The sequence below is a fragment of the Gouania willdenowi genome, chromosome 22 (genome assembly GCF_900634775.1).
Source record: "Gouania willdenowi chromosome 22, fGouWil2.1, whole genome shotgun sequence".
NCBI lineage: Eukaryota > Metazoa > Chordata > Actinopteri > Blenniiformes > Gobiesocidae > Gouania > Gouania willdenowi.
In genome coordinates, this window is record NC_041065.1 from 22,960,607 (window position 1) to 22,988,603 (window position 27,997).

At 38.8% G+C, this 27,997-nt stretch overlaps 3 protein-coding genes across 3 annotated transcripts; 2 read left to right on the forward strand and 1 right to left on the reverse strand.

The window, feature by feature from the left end:
• Positions 1-559: 559 nt before the first annotated feature.
• Positions 560-2,572, forward strand: LOC114456476 (interferon alpha-inducible protein 27-like protein 2). The gene is made up of 4 exons (XM_028438254.1): positions 560-787; positions 916-948; positions 1,585-1,746; positions 2,456-2,572. The coding sequence occupies exons 1-4, from the start codon at positions 778-780 to the stop codon at positions 2,542-2,544; spliced, it is 294 nt and encodes a 97-aa protein (XP_028294055.1). The 5' UTR covers positions 560-777; the 3' UTR covers positions 2,545-2,572.
• Positions 2,573-9,196: 6,624 nt separating this feature from the next.
• LOC114456477 (interferon alpha-inducible protein 27-like protein 2) lies at positions 9,197-11,144 on the forward strand. The gene is made up of 4 exons (XM_028438255.1): positions 9,197-9,356; positions 9,485-9,517; positions 10,155-10,316; positions 11,028-11,144. Exons 1-4 carry the CDS (start codon positions 9,347-9,349, stop codon positions 11,114-11,116), a joined length of 294 nt encoding a protein of 97 aa, XP_028294056.1. The 5' UTR covers positions 9,197-9,346; the 3' UTR covers positions 11,117-11,144.
• Positions 11,145-17,548: 6,404 nt separating this feature from the next.
• On the reverse strand, positions 17,549-27,084 carry LOC114456464 (cytosolic 5'-nucleotidase 1A-like). Its single transcript, XM_028438241.1, has 6 exons — positions 26,564-27,084; positions 23,001-23,168; positions 22,687-22,816; positions 20,730-20,852; positions 20,462-20,646; positions 17,549-19,298 (listed from the first exon to the last, which is right to left on the reverse strand). Exons 1-6 carry the CDS (start codon positions 26,687-26,689, stop codon positions 18,879-18,881), a joined length of 1,152 nt encoding a protein of 383 aa, XP_028294042.1. The 5' UTR covers positions 26,690-27,084; the 3' UTR covers positions 17,549-18,878.
• Positions 27,085-27,997: the final 913 nt, after the last annotated feature.

The following is a 27,997-nucleotide window of genomic DNA, read 5'->3' on the forward strand; positions in this document are numbered from 1 at the left end:
TGAGCTCTGACATAATATTAAAGTGCTCTATAAGTAATTGGTATTGACTCATGGCTAACACATTTTGCTGAAAATAAATGCAGTATACATATATATATGTATCACTATATATGTATGTTGAACATGATCAAAAACTAATTGTAGAAAAAAATGTCTTTGGGGTAACCAGAAATTCTTGTTATCAAAATGGGGTCATGGGAACCACTGCAATAAATACTGTTTAATTCCACTTATTTACAAAATGAGATTATTTAAAATGTGTGTTATCATTCATTCATCATTATGCTCTATAGTTGTTTTTAATAAGTTTTCGAGGCAAAATGTTGTAGTTGGACAAAGGGGGTACTTGGATTCAGAAATAAGACAAAGGGGGTACTTGAGCTACTAAAGATTGAGAACCACTGCTTTAAAGTGTTGTATTTATTTCAGAACAACAAGAAATAATAATAAAAAATAAAAAAAACTAACTCTTTTCTGCCCTCTTGTGTCAACATTGTGCCACAGCTGAATTCTGGCTGGGTTTTAAGATTCGTTTCTCAGTAAGTCTATCCTCCATTTTTTTATTCAAAGGCCAATGCAAAACCTTCCGTGAATCATGTGACTAGTTAAACAACGTGACTTCGCTTTAAAAAAAAAAAAAGGAGCGGTCATCAAAACTGTGTAGTGGGTCTGACTTGTATAAAAATCTCAGAGAGCCTGGACCAGTCGGAGAGTGACTGTTTGTTCTGTAAACATCCATCCATCCATTTTCAGACCAGCTTTTTCCTCCGTGTAAACATGGGACTCTGTAAGTATCTGCATTTATTTTTCTAATACTTTAACGACATTCAACTCTTATTTGCCATAAATGCTATTTCGTCAATGCAGATCTAGGGCTATATTATGATATAAAATCATTTCTGATGTTTGTTTCAGTGTCTTGGGCTGCTGCGGCTGTTATTGGAGGAGGTAAGAAGACACATCAAACATTTTAATACCAAACCTTAGCTTAAATTTACTCTGTAATTAGATAACCATGCAATAAATTACACTATGTCCTCTTTTCACGTCTCGTCTGGACAGTGTGGCAGGATTTTACAAACTCATCCAAATGTCCGGGTTTCCCAGGAACCCTGAACGCATCTAGGGGAGCTTGTGTATTTAAATTACCGTAACTCTGCTAATAATTGCTCAATCGGTAATTTCCAAGATGGATTAAAATAGACAAAATACTGGTGGATTTAATTTTTTAAAATATATCAGTAGGAAGAGCCTGGATGATAAAAGAAGGAAAGTGTCTATTAGTACGGTTGCCGTACGAACAACCCTTGGTGCTATTGGTACGTTCACCATGGACAGACTGTTATAATGCATAATAAAGTTGATTGATATCAGTCATATTTTAAAGTCTTTATCATACAGAGATAAATTAATTTTAAACCTTATGGACAAGATTAACTTGTTTATCTACTATATTGTATTTTGCCGTTACAGGGTAGATTCAAAAACACGTTCAGTAATTTGAGTATGAAGCGGTCGGCCCAAGTGTCCTCTTTTTTCAAATTATGGTCATCCTAATTTAGGCTAATGTGTGTTTCCTTTCAGTTGCTGCTCCATTGGCTGTTCCAGCTGTTCTGGGGGCCGTAGGGTTCACCTCAGTTGGAATAGCAGCTGGATCTTATGCTGCGGGCTGGATGTCTGCTGCAGCCATTGCTAATGGTGGAGGAGTGGCAGCAGGAAGTCTGGTGGCTATTGGACAGTCAGTCGGTAGGAAAAGCACAAAAAAACAACAATACCTTCATATATAGTTTGTTGCACTTCTCAGTTACAAGGTGATTTACAGAATCAAACTGTATATTTTCTTTCCCACCTTCCTCTTGATTGTGTTCACATTCATCAGTTGAACGTTACTTCCTACTACTTTTACTAAGAGGTGTCCTGAGGCAACCTTTTCTCTTCTAATACGACATCAATATTGTGACCTTGGTGGTTGGCTGATATCTAATTTTGTAGTATTTAATATTAAGAACAATATTCAACAACAGCAGGTATGATAAACACTGACCCATTTATTATTTACCAATGGGTTTCATACATTTTATCCTTAAACATAAGAATATTCTACAATTAAATTAAATTAAATGAATTAAAAAATAACCTATATGTATATTTAAAAACAAAATATATTGTATGAGAGATTTTAAATACAGGCGATATAATGTTAAAGTACATTTTTTGGTGATATGTGAACGATATTGGATCGTAACACCTTAAGTTTTACATGTATCACTACAATTCTGTGATTATTAAATAGGAATCCCTTAAAACATTGTTATGGCAGAAGTCATATTCTACCTTTACAATCTCTAGAAACAGCCAAATGTCTCACAAATAACTTTTTTGTTTTTTCTTCACATATCCAACAAAACTCACTGTTAATATGCCAGTGATTTGATTACATGATGTCTCTCTGCAGGTATGGCTGGTCTCTCTACTGGTGTCACAGCTGCTTTGGGCGGTGCTGGAGCAGCAGCGAGTGGAGCAGTGGCTGCTATTCTCATTTAAAACTTGCAAATCAAACTTATTTATTGGACAAAATGACCAATATCCTATTAAAGAGAAAAATAACTGCTCCTCAATGTTCAAAGTTGTGACCTGTATTTCTGAGTATAATTGTCATGATTATTCACATGAAGGAAACAGGTTGATTTTGAAATAAATGGTGCATTAAATAAAAAACAGCGTGTTGGTTGTGATTTTTCATTAAAAGTAAAAAAGATTAGACTTTATTTGAAGTTTTATACATAAAGGCTGACATTATGCTGTCATTATAATGACATGACACCTGTCATCATTAGCATGAATAAGGTGTCATGAAAGCTGTCATTAAAGAGTAACTGAACCCCAAAACAACTTTTTTCTGCTGAATACATATGTACTGTATTTGGGTATTAAGTAGTGCTGTTGATTGATCTTTGTCCAACTTTTAACTTTTTAGTAAAAGTATTTTTAATTTAGTGTTTTTAGTTGTAAAATGTCGGAGTGAGTGCCCTTTATGGGTTGAAACCTGGCTATTACAATTGATTTTTGCTATTGGCTGAGAACAAGATCACGTGACATTTTGGGATCATCTTGCCACAAACAAGCACTGTTGGCCCCGCCCCTTTTATAAAAACTAGCACCTGTGGGCTCTACAATCTGGTGAGTAGGTTGGATTGAAAGAAGAGTGAATCTAGACGTATAATGAGTAGCAAGTTAACATAGCATAAATGGTTCATTGGAGATTTTATAGTATAGACTGGGCGTGTCTTAACTGCTCCAGTAATCCCGCCCATAATCAAGACATTTTTTTAATTTCCGTCCTAGTGGGAGGTGAGGAGAAAACGGGTTTGGTTACTCTTTAAAGCTGCAGTTTGTAGAATCCTCTCTCCGCTCCGTTTTGAAACTGAAACTTAGCCTCCCTTACCGGTGTCTTTTGTGAGCACTCTTTGCAACTTTTTTCTCAATAGAGACTTGGTGACAAACGTAGGGACATTGTCGTGTGTTATTGGAGATTTTTTTCTGGTGTTTTAGAGACTCTGAGATTAATGCACGTATCACTCTGTAGTTACTGCCCTGAGCAGCGGCTGCTGCCAGAGAGCTCACACAGTCGGCTGTGATCCCAGCTGCCGCTCAGGGCAGAGTGAAAACTATCACTCCGCATCCAGACTGTAAAATTAATTCCCCTTAAATAAGCTGCTTTTAGGTTTAAACACCATTTATCCCGTCTGTTCTCACTCTCTCTCTGAGACCAGTGTGTGCAGTAGACCCTGCACAGTCACAGGGATCCACAAGGACACAAAGCGATCCGCTCCACCTCAGTATGTTTGTGCCTTTAAACTGTTGCTCCTCTACATCTGTCGGCATTTTTACGCCTGATTTGCTGTGTAACTGTTGTGTCTAACGCCACGATGGAGACTTCTGCTGGGATGTCTGTCATCAAACTTTTATTACCGATGGTACGTGAACGCGCCTAACTTCAGTCGATCAGCCACTAGTATTGCCCAAAACAGCCTTTCGAATGAAATAATTCCTCTTTCTTGTAAACAGTTAACAACACTAAAAGCCACTTTAAGTTAATTCCAGTTGTGCGACTTGCGGCAATGACGTGCTGGGTGACGACATAATCCAACATGGCGGCCTGGAATAGAGCCGACACTATTAAATAAGAGCCTTAAAAGACATGGATATATTGAAAAAAGGGATGGACGGAGGCATAAACATGGAGACATTGACATGGACTTATCACACACATGGAGATCAGCAAACGGAACAGGCTTCATTGGACGGGTGACACCAAGACCCGGAGACAGAGTAAATGCGTCCCACTGCTGCACAGGCTGTAATATCACAGGGGACGGATCTAGATAAGCAAACTGCTTTTTTCCGTCGCCCTTTCCGGCATGCAAAAAGACAAAAAAAAAAAAAAAAAAGGATGATGTGATTTTGCTCTGAAAGTCAAAATGAATTTCTGTGATTGCAACCATGTCGGAAATGAACTGAATAAATAAATAAAATAAATCACCAAGTTTATCAATATACCAGTTGTTAGACCATATATTTTTACCAGGAAGCAACTATTTATTCCTGGTTATTGTTTTTCAGAGTTTTACTGGGCTTTATTTACTGGTGATAAGGTCATATCTCTCTTTCGTTTTGTGGACCAAAGTGTGTCATTGTGAAGCTGTTGCTTCAAAACTACAATCAAAATAAAGGTGAAAACAGTTCTCATGTGTGGTTTTCTATGTTAGAGCCGACAATGAAATGCTTGTTGTGTGTTTTTTCCCGATAGACGTGATACGTCACGTTCGCCGCCTGTCCAATCAGAGCCTTCCCAACCCGACCAGGTTAACCGTTCAGCATTCATTGCCATAGTGATTAAGCAAGCTTTGTAGTCCAGCACACACTGATTCAATCCCGGAAGTTAGCGTGATAAGAGATAATCTAGATTCATAGTATAGGCCCTACTAGCCTCCACAGTCTTTAGCCAGCGGCGTTTATGTTAATTGTGTTTATTAGCATTTTGTTGTCATTTGCAAGTATCTGACTTTGTGATTAATTTGGGAAGTCGGGTTTTATGTCACAGATAACGTTAACTGTAGTAAGTAAACGGGCACCATTTTGAACTGGGGAAAACGCCTCGTCTGCCTCTTGTTTGTCCGATGACAAAAATGTCTTTATTTCAATACAGGAATGATTTATATATATATTTAAATGATTAACTCATCATCAAGCTCTACAGAAGCCTGATAACGATCCTGGTCATTTTAATCAGGTGTGTTGGAAGAGGGAAACATCTAAAACATGCTTGATAGGGGACCTTGAGGACCAGGATATCAGTGCTAGGGATATCTGAGAGTCCATACAAAGTCCCAGCTAACACTTGGATGAACAATTCAAAATATTGGCCCAATTTCACCTTCCCAGATCTTTATAATTACCTAAGAAATGAACCCCATGAGTAACCGTAACGGTAAAAATCCTGCAGTAAAATCCTCAGTCGATACATTGTTAACATTGTTTTACCACCCAAACAAATATGGCGACTGGCGTTGAAACGTCACAACTTACCCGGATGCCCGACTTCCCGACTGTATTGTTTGTGAGCATCACTGCACTCATGTCCATAACAAACTTTCCCCCAGGGACTATAAAGTTAGTTGTGTCTTAAAAAACGAGATAATCTCTCTCTGTTACGTGCAAGTGAACTTGACACTGTTGTGATCCTCCTCTGTTTTTTTAGCAGGCTAATCAGCTGGCTGCAGCTGTGCTCACCTGGCCTAGTCAGAGCCCTGCAGTAGATAAGGGCTCGATCAGAAGGTCTTCAGGACAGTCTGGAGAGAGCAAGTCTGGAGAGAGCAAGTCTGGAGAGAGCTGTGCTACGTGGTGGCCTTCATTTTGTTTTGTTCTCGGTGTGGTGGTAAGGTGTAGGGTTAGGTAAGACGAGGTACCTCTTACATTTTACACACCTAGGAATTTGTCTGTCTAGAAACACTAGGTAAGTGGTGAGTGCCACCCCATGTACGTTTTGGCCTCTTCTTTAGTTAGTTAGTCAGGATTTTTGTTTGTTCTTTTTCATATTGCAGCAGTAGAGTTTGATAGGGCCTGGTTTGTTTTATTTGTTTCATTTATTTGGCACAACCTCCCAGCCCTCACCTTCCCCGCCCGGGAAGTGTTCGTCCTGGTGTTAACGACGAATAAACCTGTTAAAACTGAACTGTCTTTGTGGATATTTGACCGTTTGCCATCCGGGTGTCTTTTGGGCACTCGGGGCGTAACAAGTGGGGGCTTGTCAGGGATCTTATACAACTGTCCTGGGCACGACGGTCAAATATTGCTTAAAAGATGAGTTTTAGTGTGCGTAGTTTTGTTTCGAATCCCTCGTTGGGGCAGCTCGAAAAGTGTCGGAAAGAAAATTTGCTTGAACTTGCTGCACAGTATGGGGTTGAAATACCTCGGGGAAGCTTAAAAAGAGAAATAAAGGAATTGGTGTTGGAAAGACTTGTGATGTTGAAACTGATTCAGCTTCGTACCACTGTTGTCCAGCCTGAGACTGGTGCAGTGTCTGTTACAGATTTGGAGGATGGAGTGGACCCGGCAGCGTTCACGCCTACGGCTAGTCCAACAGAGGCAATGGACCCGCCAGCGACCCTGCCTCGGTTTGAGCCATTTACACCGTCGTCGCCGATATCCAGTGCCAAACTGAAGGTATGACTGGCTCGGCTGCAGTTAGACGCTCAAGAGAGGGAAAACCTCCGCAAAGCTGAATATGAGTTGAGACTCCAGGTACGTACGCTGGAAATTGAGGCGGAGAAGGAGGTGAAGTTGAAACAATTAGAGGTGGAGGCCTTGAAGTTTACTTCTACTCAGTCTCTGCCTGCCAGTCTGAAACCAGCTCAAGTCTTTGATGTCACAAAACATATTCCGTTGGTGCCAATGTTCAGAGAGACGGAAGTTGACTCTTATTTCAGTGCGTTTGAGCGAGTTGCGACTGCTTTAAATTGGCCGGTGGACATGTGGCCAATCCTTCTCCAATGCAAGTTGGTTGGGAAGGCGCAGGAAGTGGTGTCTTCCTTGTCTTTAGAAAACAGCCTCAGATATGATGTGCTGAAAGAAGCAATTCTACATGCCTATGAGCTAGTTCCAGAAGCATACCGACAAAAGTTCAGAGGTCACAGAAAAACTGGGCAAACACTTGTTGAATATGCCCGTGAGAAAGCTGTGCTTTTCGATAGGTGGTGTTCATCGACTAGCAGCACGGACTTTAGGTCTCTACGTGAGTTGATGCTCCTAGAGGAATTTAAACGCACTTTGCCTGAGAAGCTGGTGATGTTTTTAAATGAGCAAAAAGTAGCTACCTTAGCTGATGCAGCAGTGTTTGCAGATGAGTTTGTGCTCACTCATAAGCCAGTCTTTATCCCTACCTCACGTTCAGAAAAATTTGTAACTCTGTGTCAACCCACTTCTGGCACAAACCAGGCTAGAACTAGATGGCTAGTACCCCCTCGGGAAGAACGGGAGTGCTTCTATTGCCACAGGAAAGGTCATGTCATAGCTGACTGTTTGGCGTTACAAAGACAGCCAAAAACAAACTCACAGGAACGAGACGTTAGTTTGGTGAAAAATGTTAAATCGGCCCCTAAACAATCGCCAGCGTGTGGTGTTACGCCAGACCCGTGTTAAGAACCGTTCCTTTCAAAAGGATTTGTGTCTCTCTCTGAAGAACCAGCAAGTCAGAAACCAGTCATAATGTTAAGGGATTCAGGGGCTTCGTTGTCCATTTTAAGGGAGGATGTTTTACCTGTATCAAATAACACCTATTGTAAGGCTAATGTAGTGCTTCGGGGAGTGGGGATGACTGATGTGAGTGTGCCGTTGCGTAACACTCTCCAACAAGCCACCTTTCAAGTACAATGATGAGAGTAATATCTTTTGTGTTTCCATGTGTGCAGTAGGCGCTATCGGCGCTGTGGGTTCTGTGGTCGCTGCTCCCTTTGTTCTGGGTGCTTTGGGTTTTACCTCAGCTGGAATAGCAGCCGGGTCCTTTGCTGCAAGCATGATGTCCTCGGCAGCCATAGCTAATGGAGGAGGAGTGGCAGCGGGAAGTTTGGTGGCTCTTCTGCAGTCAGCAGGTACACTGGTTTCGTTGGTTTCATCATGTCAAATTATCCAATCCCGTGTCACTACAAAAAATACAGGGACACATCACACACACAAAAAAAAAAACTACTTCCAGACCTCACAATGCAGATTTTGACAAATTCTTTACTATTAAAATACATTTAAAAACAGATACATTGGTAAAATAGATAATGATTTTTTTCTAGGTGCAGTTGGCCTTTCTGGAGCTGCTACTGCAGCTGTGGCTGGTGCTGGAGGAGCTGTTGCCTCGGCTGTTGAGCATCGGTGACGGGGCTAGCCTACCCCAATGACCCAAACATGGAGGAAAAGGAGGAAGACGACGACGAAGACGATGAAGAAAAATGATTAATTTCTTCTTTGAAGCCTATTGAGTTAAAAGCTACAAGAAAACCTATTATCTCTACTCGTGTGAGCTCTGACATAATATTAAAGTGCTCTATAAGTAATTGGTATTGACTCATGGCTAACACATTTTGCTGAAAATAAATGCAGTATACATATATATATGTATCACTATATATGTATGTTGAACATGATCAAAAACTAATTGTAGAAAAAAATGTCTTTGGGGTAACCAGAAATTCTTGTTATCAAAATGGGGTCATGGGAACCACTGCAATAAATACTGTTTAATTCCACTTATTTACAAAATGAGATTATTTAAAATGTGTGTTATCATTCATTCATCATTATGCTCTATAGTTGTTTTTAATAAGTTTTCGAGGCAAAATGTTGTAGTTGGACAAAGGGGGTACTTGGATTCAGAAATAAGACAAAGGGGGTACTTGAGCTACTAAAGATTGAGAACCACTGCTTTAAAGTGTTGTATTTATTTCAGAACAACAAGAAATAATAATAAAAAATAAAAAAAACTAACTCTTTTCTGCCCTCTTGTGTCAACATTGTGCCACAGCTGAATTCTGGCTGGGTTTTAAGATTCGTTTCTCAGTAAGTCTATCCTCCATTTTTTTATTCAAAGGCCAATGCAAAACCTTCCGTGAATCATGTGACTAGTTAAACAACGTGACTTCGCTTTAAAAACAAAAAAAGGAGCGGTCATGAAAACTGTGTAGTGGGTCTGACTTGTATAAAAATCTCAGAGAGCCTGGACCAGTCGGAGAGTGACTGTTTGTTCTGTAAACATCCATCCATCCATTTTCAGACCAGCTTTTTCCTCCGTGTAAACATGGGACTCTGTAAGTATCTGCATTTATTTTTCTAATACTTTAACGACATTCAACTCTTATTTGCCATAAATGCTATTTCGTCAATGCAGATCTAGGGCTATATTATGATATAAAATCATTTCTGATGTTTGTTTCAGTGTCTTGGGCTGCTGCGGCTGTTATTGGAGGAGGTAAGAAGACACATCAAACATTTTAATACCAAACCTTAGCTTAAATTTACTCTGTAATTAGATAACCATGCAATAAATTACACTATGTCCTCTTTTCACGTCTTGTCTGGACAGTGTGGCAGGATTTTACAAACTCATCCAAATGTCCGGGTTTCCCAGGAACCCTGAACGCATCTAGGGGAGCTTGTGTATTTAAATTACCGTAACTCTGCTAATAATTGCTCAATCGGTAATTTCCAAGATGGATTAAAATAGACCAAATACTGGTGGATTTAATTTTTTAAAATATATCAGTAGGAAGAGCCTGGATGATAAAAGAAGGAAAGTGTCTATTAGTACGGTTGCCGTACGAACAACCCTTGGTGCTATTGGTACGTTCACCATGGACAGACTGTTATAATGCATAATAAAGTTGATTGATATCAGTCATATTTTAAAGTCTTTATCATACAGAGATAAATTAATTTTTAAACCTTATGGACAAGATTAACTTGTTTATCTACTATATTGTATTTTGCCGTTACAGGGTAGATTCAAAAACACGTTCAGTAATTTGAGTATGAAGCGGTCGGCCCAAGTGTCCTCTTTTTTCAAATTATCGTCATCCTAATTTAGGCTAATGTGTGTTTCCTTTCAGTTGCTGCTCCATTGGCTGTTCCAGCTGTTCTGGGGGCCGTAGGGTTCACCTCAGTTGGAATAGCAGCTGGATCTTATGCTGCGGGCTGGATGTCTGCTGCAGCCATTGCTAATGGTGGAGGAGTGGCAGCAGGAAGTCTGGTGGCTATTGGACAGTCAGTCGGTAGGAAAAGCACAAAAAAAACAACAATACCTTCATATATAGTTTGTTGCACTTCTCAGTTACAAGGTGATTTACAGAATCAAACTGTATATTTTCTTTCCCACCTTCCTCTTGATCGTGTTCACATTCATCAGTTGAACGTTACTTCCTACTACTTTTACTAAGAGGTGTCCTGAGGCAACCTTTTCTCTTCTAATACGATATCAATATTGTGACCTTGGTGGATGGCTGATATCTAATTTTGTAGTATTTAATATTAAGAACAATATTCAGCAACAGCAGGTATGATAAACACTGACCCATTTATTATTTACCAATGGGTTTCATACATTTTATCCTTAAACATAAGAATATTCTACAATTAAATGAAATTAAATGAATTAAAAAATAACCTATATGTATATTTAAAAACAAATTATATTGTATGAGAGATTTTAAATACAGGCCAAAATAATCTTAAAGTACATTTTTTTGGTGATATGTGACCGATATTGGATCGGAACACCTTAAGTTTTACATGTATCACTACAATTATGTGATTATTAAATAGGAATCCCTTAAAACATTGTTATGGCAGAAGTCATATTCTACCTTTACAATCTCTAGAAACAGCCAAATGTCTCACAAATAACTTTTTGTTTTTTCTTCACATATCCAACAAAACTCACTGTTAATATGCCAGTGATTTGATTACATGATGTCTCTCTGCAGGTATGGCTGGTCTCTCTACTGGTGTCACAGCTGCTTTGGGCGGTGCTGGAGCAGCAGCGAGTGGAGCAGTGGCTGCTATTCTCATTTAAAACTTGCAAATCAAACTTATTTATTGGACAAAATGACCAATATCCTATTAAAGAGAAAAATAACTGCTCCTCAATGTTCAAAGTTGTGACCTGCATTTCTGAGTATAATTGTCATGATTATTCACATGAAGGAAACAGGTTGATTTTGAAATAAATGGTGCATTAAAAAAAAAAAAGCGTGTTGGTTGTGATTTCTCATTAAAAGTAAAAAAGATTACACTTTATTTGAAGTTTTATACATAAAGGCTGACATTATGCTGTCATTATAATGACATGACACCTGTCATCATTAGCATGAATAAGGTGTCATGAAAGCTGTCATTAAAGAGTAACTGAACCCCAAAACAACCTTTTTCTGCTGAATACATATGTACTGTATTTGGGTATTAAGTAGTGCTGTTGATTGATCTTTGTCCAACTTTTAACTTTTTAGTAAAAGTATTTTTAATTTAGTGTTTTTAGTTGTAAAATGTCGGAGTGAGTGCCCTCTATGGGTTGAAACCTGGCTATTACAATTGATTTTTGCTATTGGCTGAGAACAAGATCACGTGACATTTTGGGATCATCTTGCCACAAACAAGCACTGTTGGCCCCGCCCCTTTTATAAAAACTAGCACCTGTGGGCTCTACAATCTGGTGAGTAGGTTGGATTGAAAGAAGAGTGAATCTAGAGGTATAATGAGTAGCAAGTTAACATAGCATAGATGGTTCATTGGAGATTTTATAGTATAGACTGGGCGTGTCTTAACTGCTCCAGTAATCCCGCCCATAATCGAGACATTTTTTTAATTTCCATCCTAGTGGGAGGTGAGGAGAAAACGGGTTTGGTTACTCTTTAAAGCTGCAGTTTGTAGAATCCTCTCTCCGCTCCGTTTTGAAACTGAAACTTAGCCTCCCTTACCGGTGTCTTTTGTGAGCACTCTTTGCAACTTTTTTCTCAATAGAGACTTGGTGACAAACATAGGGACATTGTCGTGTGTTATTGGAGATTTTTTTCTGGTGTTTTAGAGACTCTGAGATTAATGCACGTATCACTCTGTAGTTACTGCCCTGAGCAGCGGCTGCTGCCAGAGAGCTCACACAGTTGGCTGTGATCCCAGCTGCCGCTCAGGGCAGAGTGAAAACTATCACTCCGCATCCAGACTGTAAAATTAATTCCCCTTAAATAAGCTGCTTTTAGGTTTAAACACCATTTATCCCGTCTGTTCTCACTCTCTCTCTGAGACCAGTGTGTGCATTAGACCCTGCGCAGTCACAGGGATCCACAAGGACACAAAGCGATCCGTTCCACCTCAGTATGTTTGTGCCTTTAAACTGTTGCTCCTCTACATCTGTCGGCATTTTTACGCCTGATTTGCTGCGTAACTGTTGTGTCTAACGCCACGATGGAGACTTCTGCTGGGACGTCCGTCATCACACTTTTATTACCGATGGTACGTGAACGCGCCTAACTTCAGTCGATCAGCCACTAGTATTGCCCAAAACAGCCCATGGAGAAGACGTGTTTGTGGAAAGATCTCTGATTGGCTGACATTCAACGTCACACTCCTCGATTTCTAAACTTAACTTACAGTGACATGAGAACAGATTCACTGTCCACTCAAAACACTTTAGATTACAATATGCTCAAAGATAATTGCAAATTTTTGACCAAATGATGCCAAAAAAAATATTACATACTGCAGTTTTAAGTGTCGTTCATTACCCTAATTCTTTGTTACCCTAACCCCACTAGATCCCTCCACCTAACCCAAAAAATTGCAACATAGCTCCAAAGTCCAAAGGTGTCATAATTTAGCTAATGATACCATATTGTCAGTCTGTATAAAGTTTCAAGTAAAGTGTTACCAAAATAAGTTATAATACAGTAGGTTGAAAAAAATGTCTTAGAGTGACATGTGTCCTGAAAGACTGCTGCAATGATTTCCTTCCACTCTGCAGACATGACAATATGATATGTTGGTGGAAACATGTTCTTAAATTGTGTTGCATGTTTCCTAAGCTGTAGAACAGAAAGGGAGTGGAAAGTTATAGCCTTTCATTGTCCTCTGATGTATAAAATGTCATGATGTGTTTTGTTTTCATATACTCTGTGTTTAAATGCTATTGTTCCTCTGGCATCTTCCACGTTCAGATTCCAACACGGTTTCGTTTGTGAGGAATCGAATGTTAAAGATGTTCATCATAGATTCCACATCTTTAGACAGTGAATAGATGATGTGGGTTTGCTATCTTGACATCTTTATTTGTTCTTATTTAAACAAAAGTTGATCATTTTTTAATGATTTGACCATCAGAAAGTATTTGATTGAACACGTAGGTAGAAAGACGTCTCTAACTTACAATTAAAGAAACATGCAGGAATATCAGGGTGTGGAACCATATTTTTTTAATATAATGGGCCTTCCTTTACAATGTTTTGCATCTCAAATCTTTATTTCTGAAATGCTCGAGCACCAGAACCCAATAATCTTTTTTCATGGAAGTGTGAAAGCTTTTAACATGTCTATGGCTTTAGTTACCAGGGTAACCTCATAGAGAGCAACACATCCAGAAATGGAGCACTATTTCAATAAAATGAAATACATAAAAAGTGTAATTTGTTTGTCTCTTCATCCTCACCAACACAGACTCACTCAGCAAGCTTGGAGCAATCTGATTATATATGCCAATCTTTGTTTGTTCTATAAGAAATTTAACATTGCTCCAAAAGATAGTGCAGTGATGAATTTTCATTCAAACTAAATGGGTTCAGTTTGAATTATCAATAATCTACAGCGTAAGAACCCCTTGCCTTTCAGTGTGTGTCCTTTGAGTCTTCCTTTAAAGGTGCAGTCTGCAACTCTTACAAAAGTAACTTTTTGTCATGTTTGCTAAAGCTGTCACTGTGTAAGGACAGCTTTGCATCAAACTAGTAGTTTGTGTGAAGAAAACAGGCTCATTGAGTCCCCCCTGCTGCTCCTGCAGCGACCGAGCAAAAAGAACCAATCAGAGCCAGGATTGTGTTTGATGGGCTGTCTGACAGCTGTTGCTCACAGGCCCCGCCCCTTTCCCAGGCTGGAGCGCTGTCTTTTTTAAAGTGTATGTTATGGAGGAATAGAAGATGGAATTGGTGACTTTTCTGCTTGAAAATGAATTACTCCTGCTTGATTTACATTATGTTTGATATGTAATTGTTACACTAGAACTCTGCAGTGCATGCGTTTGTTCATTTGTGCACAGCAGCCTCCGTGTGGCTGTTGTAAGTGACACGTGTTGTTGCTGCTGCTGCTGCTGAGGTGTGGCACATTGAGAGAGAGAAGCGCTGCAGTAATACGCTTTTAACAGAGCATGTTATCTTACTGTGATGTTGCTGTCGGACTAGCATTAGCTTTTTAGCTCCTCTGAGGGAGGGACTTTGCAAGAGAGCAGCGGGGGGAAGGGATAGAGAGGGATTTGAGAGTTGCGGACTGCACCTTTAAGAAGAAAAAATTACTCTTTTCTGCCCTCTTGTATCAACATTGTGCAACAGCTAAATTTCTAGTTTTTTGTTTTTTTTGAGTTTTGTTTCTCAGAATATGATTTATTATTTCAATATTTGAGGGAAATAGGTATGTGGGATAGAATATAGGATGTTTCACTTTCAAACTTATAGGTACGGGTCTCTGAGTGTGGATGGGGGGTGGAACATAATAAAGCCCAGATGTAAAAGGGTAAAACAGAGGTTTAATGAATTAAAAGATAAGTAGCAGGGTTTACAACGATCAAGGGAGCTACAACAAAGGAAGGCTCTGAACACAAAAGAAACAGACCAAAGCAAATAACTTCCGGCAAAAATTAAACCAATCCAACTGACTAAAACAATCCACAACTAACACTAACAGATTAACTCACACAAACTTAAAAATGCTATAAAACTACTGCATTAACAGAAAAAAGTAAGATTTGGTTACTAGTATGAGGAGAGTTTCAGGCTTTCTCAGATTTGATATAAATCAGCCTCACTGTTAAGACACACCGCCTTAAAAAATGGGCTCATTAAAATCTACCGTAATCGACTCTTTACTTTTTAAAACCTGAGTCGCTGCAAACTAGAGAGACATTTACTGAGAAACGAAACTAAAAAAAACCAAACAAACCAGAATTCATTTGCACAATGTTGACACACGAGAGCAGAAAAGAGTCACTCAAAGGACACTCACTGAAAGGCAGGGGCTTCATACAATGTAGATTATTGATAATTCCAACTGAACTGATTAGTTTTAGTGAACATATATTACTGAACTATCTTTAGTAAATCACATTATGATCAATATACACAGATTTGGTATGTGATTACAGATGATAGATATATTTCACATAAACATTAAAAATGTCTACATGATTTATAGTCAATGAGCCACAGCTTAACCTGGGCAGTAAAACACTGATGAGAGCCAGGTTACAAAAAAGTAACTATGACTAAAATTCAGTCTTTAGAGGTGGAAAAAGTCAAAGTGGATTGTCGTGATATCTCTAGTTACCCGTTAACCTGTTTTCTGCACAATGGGGGAGGAGCAATGTTAAATTTCTTATAGAACAAACAGAGATTGCCATATATAATCAGATTGCTCCAAGCTTGTTGAGTGAGTCTGTGTTGGTGAGGATGGAGAGACAAACAAATGACACTTTTTATATGTTTCATGATAATGAAATAGTGCTCCATTTTATGAGGTTATCCTGGTAACTAAAGCCATAGAAATGTTAAAAACTTTCACGCTTCCATCAAAAAAAGATTCACAATAAATATCTACAAGTGCAAAACAAATGATCCTTTCACTGAGGATTTCTGCTACAAGACAATTGATCTCTATCTTTCACAATTATGAAAAAATGTCATTTAACATTCCCGTGTAACTTCCTTTCATAATGTTATTTCCTCTAAATTACTGTGGTTTGACACATTTGAACAGGATAGAGGGAAATGGGGTTTATTTACTAAATAAAAAAATCAATATTCTGAATTATTCTTAGAGAATTTGTTAATGTACATGTTAATGTACATGTTGTCCAGAACATTACAGACACCCAGGATAAATACAGATATATATATATATATTTTTTTTTTAATTAAAAAAAAATATACAAAAATTAAAACAAAAAAACACAAAATAATTAAAAAATTAACAAAATAAACTGATCAAAGTTGGCGGACCATCTGCCGTCCAACAGATCTGACAGTAAACTATAAAAATACTTCAGAAATCCTTCCTTATATAAAAGCTCTTTGCTTCAATGAAGTTGAGTGGCTTCATGTTGGGATCCAGCAACAAACTGGTGAGTTTCTGTTACTGTTTCTATTGAAAATGTTGGTGTCTAACGCCCTCTATGTCACACATCTTATAGTTGCTCAGTCTTTATCCTACTTTCGCTGCAGAACACCTTTTTCTTGTTGATGCTACACCAGGAATGTCAAAGTCATTTTAGTTCAAGGGCCCCACAACACCAAAGTTAGAAATAAAATCAAACATATGTCACTGTTAGAAAACGGCTTCTTTTATTTTTTTACATGATGGTGCCTGGATTTTGTGTTTCATGGGAAAAATGTTTACAGGTCACTTTCAATATTCTAAAAGTTGAACAATATCAAAGATCATTTAATTTGTGCCTAATTTCCTCAAAAGTATAATGTGTGGTTGTTTGTAAGAAACTGTCAGGTTTTGAAGTAATAAAAAAACAAAAACGAGAGCTCTTGCAAACAATTTGGTAATAATTATCACTGCAATCACGTCGCAGAGAAATATTACAAGACCCCTGATATTTTGGGGAGTTTCGTGTTCTAGCAGACCACGAGCCTTGAGTTTGACATGTCTGTGCTCCAATAAAACAAAACTTAAAAGTCAAACCTTTGTTGAAATGTCAAAAAATATCCTCATATATTTAAGTGGTGGGGTTTTAAATGGAGTTCATGGGGCAGACGCAGCCCTGTGGATTAATTAATTAATTAATTAATTCCCTCCAAAATGCTCAGCTCTGATGCAGGAAATCTATGGGGTGCCAAGTGTAAAAATGTAGTATAAAAGTTTTAGCTAACACATTTTCATTATTTATCTCACTTTTCTCATATTTAGCACATTTTCCTACATTTAACATTTAACCATGAAAAAAGCATTAAATCTAAATATTTAAATCTAAATCTAAATGGCATATGTTATATCTAAATGTTAAATCTATATCTAAATGTTAAATCTAAATCTAAATGTTATATGTTATATCTAAATGTTAAATCTAAATGTTATATATCATATCTAAATGCTTAATCTTAAATCTAAATGTTAAATCTAAATGTTAAATCTAAATGTTAAATCTAAATGTTAAATCTAAATGTTAAATGTTAAATCTAAATGTTAAATCTATATCTAAATGTTAAATGTTGAACTTAAATGTTTCACACATATGCTAATTGACCCCGCCCCTTGTAACCTCAACCAATACGCAAGCAGAGACACACACAGCCGATCCCACCCACCTCTTCACCCTTCACCAATCCCTGCCTGGGTGATTATGGCTGGTTCTCTCCAGGCGGCGGCGATCGAGCGCAGGTGGACGAGCTGCCCTTCACTGTACACATATGAGAAAAGTGAGGTAAATAATGAAAATGTGTTAGCTAAAACTTTTATACTACATTTTTACACTTGGCACCCCATAGAAATCAAGCTCTTTAATCTGTGTATCATAATGTAGGTAAAGGTGCAGTCCAAAATACTGGAAAGCTTGCACGACCTCCTCTAAAGTCCACCTGTCCAGACTCAGGCCACGCCTCCACAACCTTGAACATGACGAATCTTGAATCTGTTATAAAAAGAACAAATTACTCAGAAGCAAAACAAATACTGAGCTGTCCAATGAAAAATCAGCAACCCATGCATTACATTTCAGCTATATATAGCTTTAGTTTTCTGAGCAGGATTGAGGACTATAGCTACCCTTAGAGACAATGGTCTCGCCTTTACTTCAGTCTCGACACAGAAAAACAGTCAACAGTTACTCCAGTGGATCACTTTCTATAATGGCATCATATCCTCCAGTGCATCAGCAACCAACAGGACATAACCAAACAAACAGGCAGGCTGTGGCATAGAAGACACTGAGCTTTTGGCCAGTGCAACCGAAGACTGCACACATAATGCTGGTAATGAAGTGCTGCAGGCTGCACCAACCCATCTCAGAGGAAACACTTCAAAAGACACACTATAGAAGTTTCCATTGCATCATAAAATACTTTTAAACACATACATTGAATCAATCACATGTACAAAAAAAGACATACTTTTATCAGCTACATGCAAAACAGACAAGAGTGCAACAAACAGAGACGAGGAAAGGCACAAAATAAAGTACATAAACCTGCATGACGGACAAAGTGATGAGTGCTTTTAGAATATAAAATAAACTTTCCTTGAAATCTTTTAAATTTTTACATTTGCAATACGTTCAGATTCAATAAGAATAAATAATTTAAAATAAATACTGTACTCCAAATTGAAAAAAGCTGTTTTAACAGATTTAACAGTAAGAATAAACTTTAATTATACTACCTGTTTTGGTAGTCACATTTGTCAATGCTAATTAGAAGTAAAAAAAAATAATGGTCATTGAGTGAATTCGGGTCAATATGATATTTTATATGTAATCATACCAAAAACTCAACTTTCATAACAAATTTTGACATTACTGACTTTAAATTCAAGCGCTGTGTAGAAGATCTTGCATTTGTTGGGATTTCACCAAAGCTTTATATGCTTTATTTTTTAGTTTCTGATAGTATATTTTGTCCAGGGCCGCTGATCTCCAACTTTGGTCCACAGGAAGTTTCCTTTATCTTTGCTCCTGATTTGGTTCCTCTCTGGGCTATTCCATAAGGAACGTGGCACGCCACTGTCCCCATCTCTGCTGCCCCCTCCACATGAAACATCTGGTCATCAAAGAAAATGTGCGGCCTGATCTTCTCCAGCATTGGGCCCTTTGGGGCCCCTGCGAGAAAGAGTGCCTCGTCTATTTCCAGTCCCCATGAGCGCAGAGTCTTAAGAGCTCTGGTACCAGAGCTCGCTGCACTGCGAGCCGTCACTAAGTAGGTCCTGATGGGGCAGTCCATCCTTTGGCCTTTGTCGTAAAACTTCTTCTGCAGTTTTCCCAACACCTCAAGGAAGCCCTTCAGTGGCCCCTGCAGGAAAAGAGGACAATTGGTGCTCAACACACAAGAACTCTTAAACCTGCTATAGAGTCAACAGGTTTGGCAAAAATATCTGATGGTTCCGTAATAACGTCTAAATCAGTGGTTCTCAACCTTTTCAGCCCGTGACCCCCAAAATGAAGGTCCCAGAGACTGGGGACCCCCATAACCATGAGATACCATTGGTTATGATTTGGCGCTATACAAATAAAGATTGATTGATTGATTGTACCTGAAGGTAGTTGAACACAGACATGAACTTTCAAGAACAGTGATGTTGAGACAGGGCCATCTATAAGGGGGAATAACGGGGAGAACTTTTTGGAGCACAGCCATAAAGTCAGCAAAATGATGGTCCATTATATTATAAATCTGTGATCACCACATTTATTTATTCATCTGAATAAGATCCACTGTTACCCAGGAAGTTTATTATTATTTGCGCCACAGCAAATCTTAAAGATGTAAATCATTGTTTTAATCAGAAATAGTCAGTTAAAAGTGACCAAAAATGGTGGAAAGGGTGGTGAAATGGGATTTTAAAAACCACAGAAATTGGTTAAAAGTTGTAATATAGAGCGGCCAAAAACAGACAAAAAAGGTGATGAAAAAAGTGTTCAAAGTGTAAATATTGGAACAATTAGTTTAAACTGGCAAATAACGGGCATGACAAATCGTAAATGTGGTTAAATTGGCAAAAATAAGAATGAAATATGGTGAAAAGAGGTTAAAGGTGACAATAATGGCTCAACATATGCAACATTAGGTTTGGAAAAGTAGTGGAAAGGGTTTATAAGTGCCAAAAATGTTTTGAAAGTGGAAAAAATGTGCAGAAAAGTCATTGAAATTTGATGTAGAAGTGACAGCAATGCATTAAAAAAAGCAAAAATACAGCAAAAAAAAGTGATGAAAATACGCTCAAATATGGCAAGTTTTGTGTAGTTGCTGAAAAAGCAAATACGCGTAAATTGGCTCAAATTGTTCAAAAAATATTCTTAGTTTCTTGACGGCATCTGGCGACCCCCTCTCAATGGTTGAGAACTCCTGGTTTAAATGATTCTGAAAATTAACCTTAATGAATACGTTTAAATCTGTCCAAGTGAGTCTAGCGCTGTGAATCAGCATCAGCGGATGTGTAGTGTTGAGGGATTTACATGGTCCAGAGGCTTGTTCTCATGAGCCTTCTCATGTTCAAAGAACTTGTCCAGTCCATGGGCCTTATAGATCCGCTCTGACTCATCGGAGAACAGGACGGCGTCCCCATCAAAGGCGACGCGCAGCTGTGTCTCTGAGACTTCTTTCAGCTTCCCCGTTGTGAACATGGTGGCTGCTGCGATGCCTGGGTTACAAACATAAAGAGTCACATTAGCATCGACCTCATCGTGGTCTGAGAGTCCGTACTGGTTCTCTGTTGGTGCTCACCTTCTTCCAGAGCTTCACGAACCTTCGCAGCATCAGCAGACAGGTAAAGGTTAGTGTGGTAGGCCTTCATGTAGCCTATGGGGCTGTTCCCTCCAGTCATGCAGAAGCGTTCAATGAACAGCTCTGTAGAGACGAGTTCAATGACAATAAAGATCTGATCTGTGACAATGAATGCTGTGTCAGCAGAGGTGTAAAGAGTACTGATATATCCTACTCAAGTAGAAGTACTGTTAATTCATTGAAATTGTACTCCAGTACAAGTAAAAAGTAGCTCATTTAAATAGTGCTCAAAGTAAAAGTTACTAGTTACTTTCGCCCCCCATGTTTATTATTGGTAATACATTTTGCCACAGTTGCCTTGCATACAGTAAACATCTCATGGATAAACTTTAAAAGGAAGAGATGAAATCTGGCACAATTGGAACTTAAGTTATTTTCCATAAAGGCATCTGTATGAAATAAAAGGTTTGTCAAAATGTACAATTGTTTTTTTTTTTTTAAATAAAACACCAATGAATTCATTTCAAAATTTAAAAAAAATCTTAGGCTCTATGTATAGATACATTTATGAACTCTAAAACTGAGAAATTAACCTTACTTTTAAAACGTACTCAAGTAAAAGGAAAATTACAGATTTAGAATTGTACTCAAAAAAGTACACGTGCCCATAAAAGCAACTGAATTACAGTAACGTGAGTACTTGTAATCTGTTACTTTCACCTCTGTGTGTCAGTGTTAATCGATAAAATGCAAAGAAATTGCAAAATCCAAATTTTGTTCTGTTGAGAAAACGATTTCCTGTATTTTAGACTTTCTGCGAGGAGTTTGGAGTTTCTCGCCTCATTTTTACATCAGACATTTCCTCCCACACAATTAAAACAGAAGTACACAAGCAGTGTGAGGTGTTAAAAATAAACCCTGAATAATTATTGTAAGAGTGAAAAATAGATGCACACACATCCTGATACCTTTGTGTCTGTGTAACTAAGAGGACAGCGAGTCATAAAGTGAATTACAGGACCCGCTGCCAAGCAACCAATGATTTTACAGCACAGCATTTTGCTAAAGCACTTCTGTTGCAAACACAGGGACAGAGAGATTTTCTCTTAAAGCTTTCCGTAAACATTCCTCTGTCCACACGGCGCCTAAGAAACCACCGCAAAGCTGAAATAACTTGAACTTGTCGTCAACGTTTCTGGCTATATGCGGACTATGCAATTGCATTTGGCCCCATGAACCACTAGGGGGCCCCAAAAGCTGTGTACTCAGCATCATCTGAGGAGAATTAAAATTACACAGTCCAGCTCTCACCATGTTTACACTCACTCAAGGAAAATATTTATTCAGTTACAAACTTTTTCGAATCTAGAACCATACCCGGCAAGCTACAGGAGGGAAGGGTGAGGTGCCCATAAGAGGCTCACACACGTGCCCCCCAGCGGCTGGCAATCCTTTCCTTTCTCCACTCTAAACCCCCCCAACTCCCCCTTCCCCTTGCAAACTGTGCTCCAGAAAGAGCACAGTTTAGCATCTGCCTTTTTCCCACTTCTCTCATATGATAAGAGGGGCTGCCGTAGTGGCGACCCACAGCTCTCTCCGCTCCTGTCCCCTTATGTTATATGACTGTGATTTATACGGTATGTGATTGTCTCGTCATGTTTTCTTGGACGGAATGTAACTGAAACTGAATTGCCCCTCTGGGATAAATTAAGTATTCTGAATCTGAATCTGAGAATGACCGGAGAGGTTTAAGGAATTACTCCATTCTGAATTAAAATCTGAATAAACCAGCCATTTACGGTAATTCAGATTTAAATCTAATTCGCAAGGGCCATCTTTATTTGGAATAAGATGTTTACAAGGTCAGTTTAAAGAGGATTTAACTTTTATTCAGAATTGAAGGGGAATTAAAGCTCTTGTAGGGTTAATGATCTGTTTTCTGTGGTAGGGAACTCACGATGGTGGTTGATGGTGTTGATGAGTCTCAGGCCCACGTATGCATGGTTGTTGGTGATGAGCACGACATCAAAGAGCTCCTCGCTTGAAGGGTAAAGCTCCCTCAGCTGAGCATTCACAGCCTCCAGAGCCTGGCAACACAACCAAGAACAGGAGTCGTTCATCAAGAAGGACTACAGAGGGAGCAGTAATCAGCCCCAGTGTGATTGTGGAGATTCAGAAATACTCCTTATTCACCACTTTTCATTCATTCTAAGGATGTTTTTTTCCATGTGCTAGTAAATCACACAGCCCCTCCCCTCAGTCCCTCCTGACCTTGACAAAGGAGAAAGCAGGTCCGGGGCTGAACGGCTCAGTTTCATGCTCCACCTGATACTTGATGTACTCCTCCATGCCCTGCTGCTCAAATATCTGCTGCTCTTTCTCCATGTTGAAGAGGACTCGGGAAGACACAGCAATGGTAATGGCATTGCCTGGCTGTGGCTGCAGGACGACAGGATAGACACATTTTAGTACAGAACTAATCTTTCCATGTCTCAAGGCAGATAAACATCAAATATTAACACTAATGGGAAGGGGCGTATCACCACATTTTGGGCCCTGGGTACAAACCATCTTGTTGGGCCCCTACTGTAAGTTACTTTTTTTTTTTTTGCCCAGAAACTATACTCGTATTCTCTAACTTTCTATTTTTTCACATTAACCAAGAAGTTCCCAAAGGTTTTTTGGGTCGTGACCCCATTTTAATATCACAAATGTCCGGCGACCCCTGAGACATTTTTTTTTCTTCCTAAAATTAGTTTTTGATCATGTTTATTAAAGTGTGTTACAAATACAGTAGCCAGGACTATAGTGACAAAGTGACAAGTGATATTTTTATACAGCATTTTATTTTAACTATATTTGAAAAAGTTTACGTATAGGATACTGTTATTTGATATTTATTGTGTGTGATGTATATTTGAAAAAAAATTTCACCTCCATTTTTGTTTTGTTTTTTTGTTTTTACAATTACTAGACATTATAGGCGACCCCATTTTATTTTGAGGCGACCCCACATGGGATCCTGACCCTAAGGTTGAAAAAACTGCAATAACCTAATGACTCCATATCCATTGCTTGTATCTTATAAATCTGTTCTACGATATTTCAGTTATTTATTGAATGTTGTGTTTGTGACATATTTTTGCTACAATATTGGGGCGCCTGGTAATTATTATTATTATTTCTTATTTTTTGGGGGGTGGGGTATAACTAACACAAACTGTACAAAGGTTAATAAAAGGTAAAGATAGAAGAATTGGAATAATAATAAGACTTGGTGGCAGCAAAGTTTAGTCTTCAAAATATTTTTTTATTTAAAAAAAATTAATTTCCAATTAAGATTTGACATGCAAAAGACATGTTCCAGCATTTAAATGTGCAAGAGTGCACTGCTCTGATGCAGCATGAATAATTGTTTTAGTGCAAAACTGTGATTAACAACAACCTTTATTTTCACACTGGACTAATTAATTCCAATATAAATAATCTAAAAAAGTTTAAAATGCATTTTTGTACATACATGTAAAACAGACTTCTGAGGGGGCCCCCTGCCTTGGGCCTTGGATACTCAGTACTCTTTACCCCCCCCCAGTCTGACGCCCCTGCTAATGGGTCAAACCTAAGTAAATTATGGCTGATTTACTACATTTGATGTCTTCAGAAGGTAAGAGGGATTTAAAGGAGACTTTGTTGGCCCTGCCTGACATACAGCAGTGGTTCAACTGAGTGTACAGAGAGGTGACAGTGGTGATAAAACATATTTTCCAAAGCAGGGTCTGATAACGGAGGCTGACACATGTCATTGCCAACCCCTCACTGGACCCTCGTTTAAAAATAAATGGAAGTTAAAAGTTTATACCAAGAACACATTTAACAATGAAGCCTTTCCTTTAAAGGAGAAAAAGAGGCATGTTATTGAGGTGATAACATAACATAATATTCACCTGCCAAATTGATTTTTGTTTTATCAAATTCCTGCTTTGCAGCCAAAACAGCTTAAACCAATCACATGACATGAGTGACTCCACTGGACCTCTGAGGATCATCTGCGCTGTCTCACAAATTAGGACCAGAACATCCTTTGTTCTTAACAGTCACCAAGGATCTGAATTCTCACTCAGCTTTCAGTCTCACAAACCATCCCTGAACCAAAAACAACATTATTTATTCATGTTGAAAGGCTGCACATTCTGTGCCGCATTGGTGTCAATGTACTGTCCACACATGGCAAGAGTCACTGTCTTAAAGGATGGAACTGAAAACATCACAGCATGTTTCTGCCATGTTTCCTGCTCATTAACATATACGGCTGTGCAGACAATGTATCATAAAATGAGATCATCTTCCTTTATTTGTCAGTGGCCCTAAATGAAGGTGGACGATAATGAGAATTGATTCCTAATTGGTCAATGCCCAATCAATTGGTATTGATTTGTTTTCCCTTTTGCCTGCCAGGGATCATCAATAGTCATAATCTTATAGTTGACATCCTAAATAATGATACTTTTCTGCAGTTTAAAGTGTTTTAGAGATTTATTATCTATCGCTGTATCATGGGTAGTTTAATCTCTTCCTATTGGCTGGGAGAAATTAAAGGGATCCTTCGATTAGAGAATATTTTATGTTGTAAAAAAAAAATTAGTTTAGAGCGAACTGTAACTTTAAATATTAAAGAGAGCAAAATGCTTCAAAATGTTGACAGACGATTGTGTGTAAACCGCTGAATAGTGACACAAGTTGAGTGGAAAACTAATCTTCTCCGCCTGAAACAGGATCCCTGAACATCTCACTCGGACAATAAAGGGGCCTCGCAAAGCCTCCTATCCTGCTTCCTGTCGCTACATCTCTTTGATGCTTTATGTGCTCACTTTTACTCCATGTTTGACCCTCACGCTGCACAAGTTTGTGATTGTTGTGGTGCAACTACAAAAAGACAGTTCTGTATGTGAGAACAGTTTTTTCTTGGCTACAGAATCTGCCTCAAAATTGTTACTTTGGGATTAAGGAAGGGTCCCAGTTGACCAGTCCTAATAAAATGAAAATAGACTCTAGAGCAGGGGTCTGCAACCTGTGGCTCTGGAGCCTCATGTGGCTCTTAGACTCTTTAGCAATGGCTCCCTGAAGTTTAATAGAAAAATAAAAATAAATCATGAATTGTTGTTTCTTACTATAGTATTGATGATTAATGACATTAACTTCAACTAAACATATGGTTAAAAAAACATCTTCCACTTCTACAGACCAACTTTCCGTGTACCTGTGGCTAACCTTAAGTTTTAAATCCCTGGTAAGATAACTAAACTAACAAAAAAGACTATTCTGTGTTGACTGACATGATCATTCAAGTTTTTTTGTAACCCTTCAAATACAAAAAAAAACCATTTTGTTTACATAACACCATTCAATGTAATTATTTTTTAATATGTTTATTTCTACAGTCGCCTTACGTTTACCAAAGTACACATACTTAGCGTCTTAGGGTTAGGTTTAGGGTTAGCTTTTTTTTTTTTTTTTTTTTTTTTTTTTTTTTAGGTTTAGGGTTAGCTTATAACTCTATATCTCAACAATTTGTATGGTTAGAGTTAGGGTTAGGTTTAGTCTTGGTCACATGACCTAAACTGGCCAATGACTGACCTATCATACTGTATGTGATCTAAACTGGCCAATGAAGGGCGCTGAGTACGAATAGAATGTTGGTCTATTGATACGGTAACCGTACGGATAGTTACTGCCTTTTTTTTTGGATTCCAGAAGGACTTTAATCCAGGTGAAATGAGGCAAAATGGCTCATTTGCAGTATAAGTTACATAAAGAGGGTTTTCAGGAGTACTCACTGATTTGGGTCTTCTTGTAGGCGTGGAGAGTTTTTCATGATCTTCCCAGGCGATTCCTCTGTTGCTGCCATTCTCGGTCAGTCCTGGTCCCCCAACGGTCAGACATTGACCGTTGTTTTGACTCATCTTACTTTATAGGCTCACCACCTGTTCAGTACCAGACTGAGTGTCAGCCTTACTGTGGCAGCTCTCTTTCCTGGTCTCAGCCTGTCTCTCTCTCTCTCTCTCTCTTTCTTTGGCTGTAGTTCAAGGCTCACTCGATGATGCTCACAATTGAAATGCAGTCCTGGTGCAGAGAGCCTGGCTGTAGCTGCAGTTGCAATGATGTCAAAGCTAATGTGCTGTCAAAGAGAAGAGCTGCAGGGAGATGTAGCACAGGAGAAGATGGATGGGAAATAGACCAACATAATTTACCTTCATCCCTAGCATCATGTGTACTGTTCCTCTCTTTCAGATTCTGTGTGCGTACTCAGCTTTCTCTCTTTCTTTTTCATATTACATACCCAGCCCCCTTTTAACCCTCTCCAGGCCTGATTCCTTGAAGCTGCAGCTGAGATTTAGTGTATGTGACGACTGCTACTTGCTTCTGATTGGACAGAACATGCTGCTGTGTCCAAGCATGCACGGCTATGTCATGAGGCTTGAAATGTTCCCCTGCTTCACTTCACCTATAAGATGATTCTTCGCACTGCGTCAGAGGTGATGATCACCTACGTCTGCTGGTACTGCACAGCTGTTTTATTTCCTGCATGTTGTTTTTTCCACATATGATCAGCTCACGCTCCTGCTCAGCATTGTGGGAAAACAGAGTCCATCCTGGGTGATGTGTTTTCTCACGTGCATCTATACTGATCAATCATGTCCTCGTGCCCTCTTTTCACATGCATCACTAGCAGGATGTTTGCTTGTATCGACCCATGAAGCAGCACTCTCAGTTGCCAAGCAACCGCCAGGGGAGTCAGTATGTCTGGGACTCCTGCGTTTAGATCTGATTGGCTGTTTGGACACGAGAGGGAATAAATAGCCCATCAAACACGGCAGAGCTCAAAGGGAGAGGCAGGTGTTGTAAGGAAGAAAGATGAAAAAGCAGACGGTGCTCTGGGAAGTCTAAAACATGCCATTAACAGTGTGATCTTTGCTTTTATCACAACTAACAGACAAGTTAGCTGAACGTACAACAGGCCTTAGAGAACCTAAGAAAAACAAGTTCCCATTCCCCTGGGTGGTGCTAATAACATTTCATCACTTTGTAACAACCCAACATGTAATCCAATCAACAGAAGAGGAAATAGAATTAGGGAAAAAAGTGCCTTATTAAAATGTTCATCCAAACAGTGAACAGGAAAATAATTTATTCATAAAAATGGCAGTTTAATAAAGCGAAAGGACAGAAAAGTACGTATTTTGGCCTTTTTGAGCAAAGCCTCTATTTTC

Bases quoted from the DNA above. Each gene is read 5' to 3' on its own strand.
- LOC114456476 (XM_028438254.1), top strand. The intron at 949-1,584 runs GTAAGAAGACAC...GTTTCCTTTCAG, and splicing joins TGCGGCTGTTATTGGAGGAG to TTGCTGCTCCATTGGCTGTT. The intron at 1,747-2,455 runs GTAGGAAAAGCA...GTCTCTCTGCAG, and splicing joins GGCTATTGGACAGTCAGTCG to GTATGGCTGGTCTCTCTACT.
- LOC114456477 (XM_028438255.1), top strand. The intron at 9,518-10,154 runs GTAAGAAGACAC...GTTTCCTTTCAG, and splicing joins TGCGGCTGTTATTGGAGGAG to TTGCTGCTCCATTGGCTGTT. The intron at 10,317-11,027 runs GTAGGAAAAGCA...GTCTCTCTGCAG, and splicing joins GGCTATTGGACAGTCAGTCG to GTATGGCTGGTCTCTCTACT.
- LOC114456464 (XM_028438241.1), bottom strand. From the start codon at position 26,689: ATGAGTCAAAACAACGGTCAATGTCTGACCGTTGGGGGACCAGGACTG. The intron at 22,817-23,000 runs GTCAGGAGGGAC...TTGTGTTGCCAG, and splicing joins CTGCTTTCTCCTTTGTCAAG to GCTCTGGAGGCTGTGAATGC. The intron at 20,853-22,686 runs GTGAGTTCCCTA...TCGTCTCTACAG, and splicing joins CAACACCATCAACCACCATC to AGCTGTTCATTGAACGCTTC.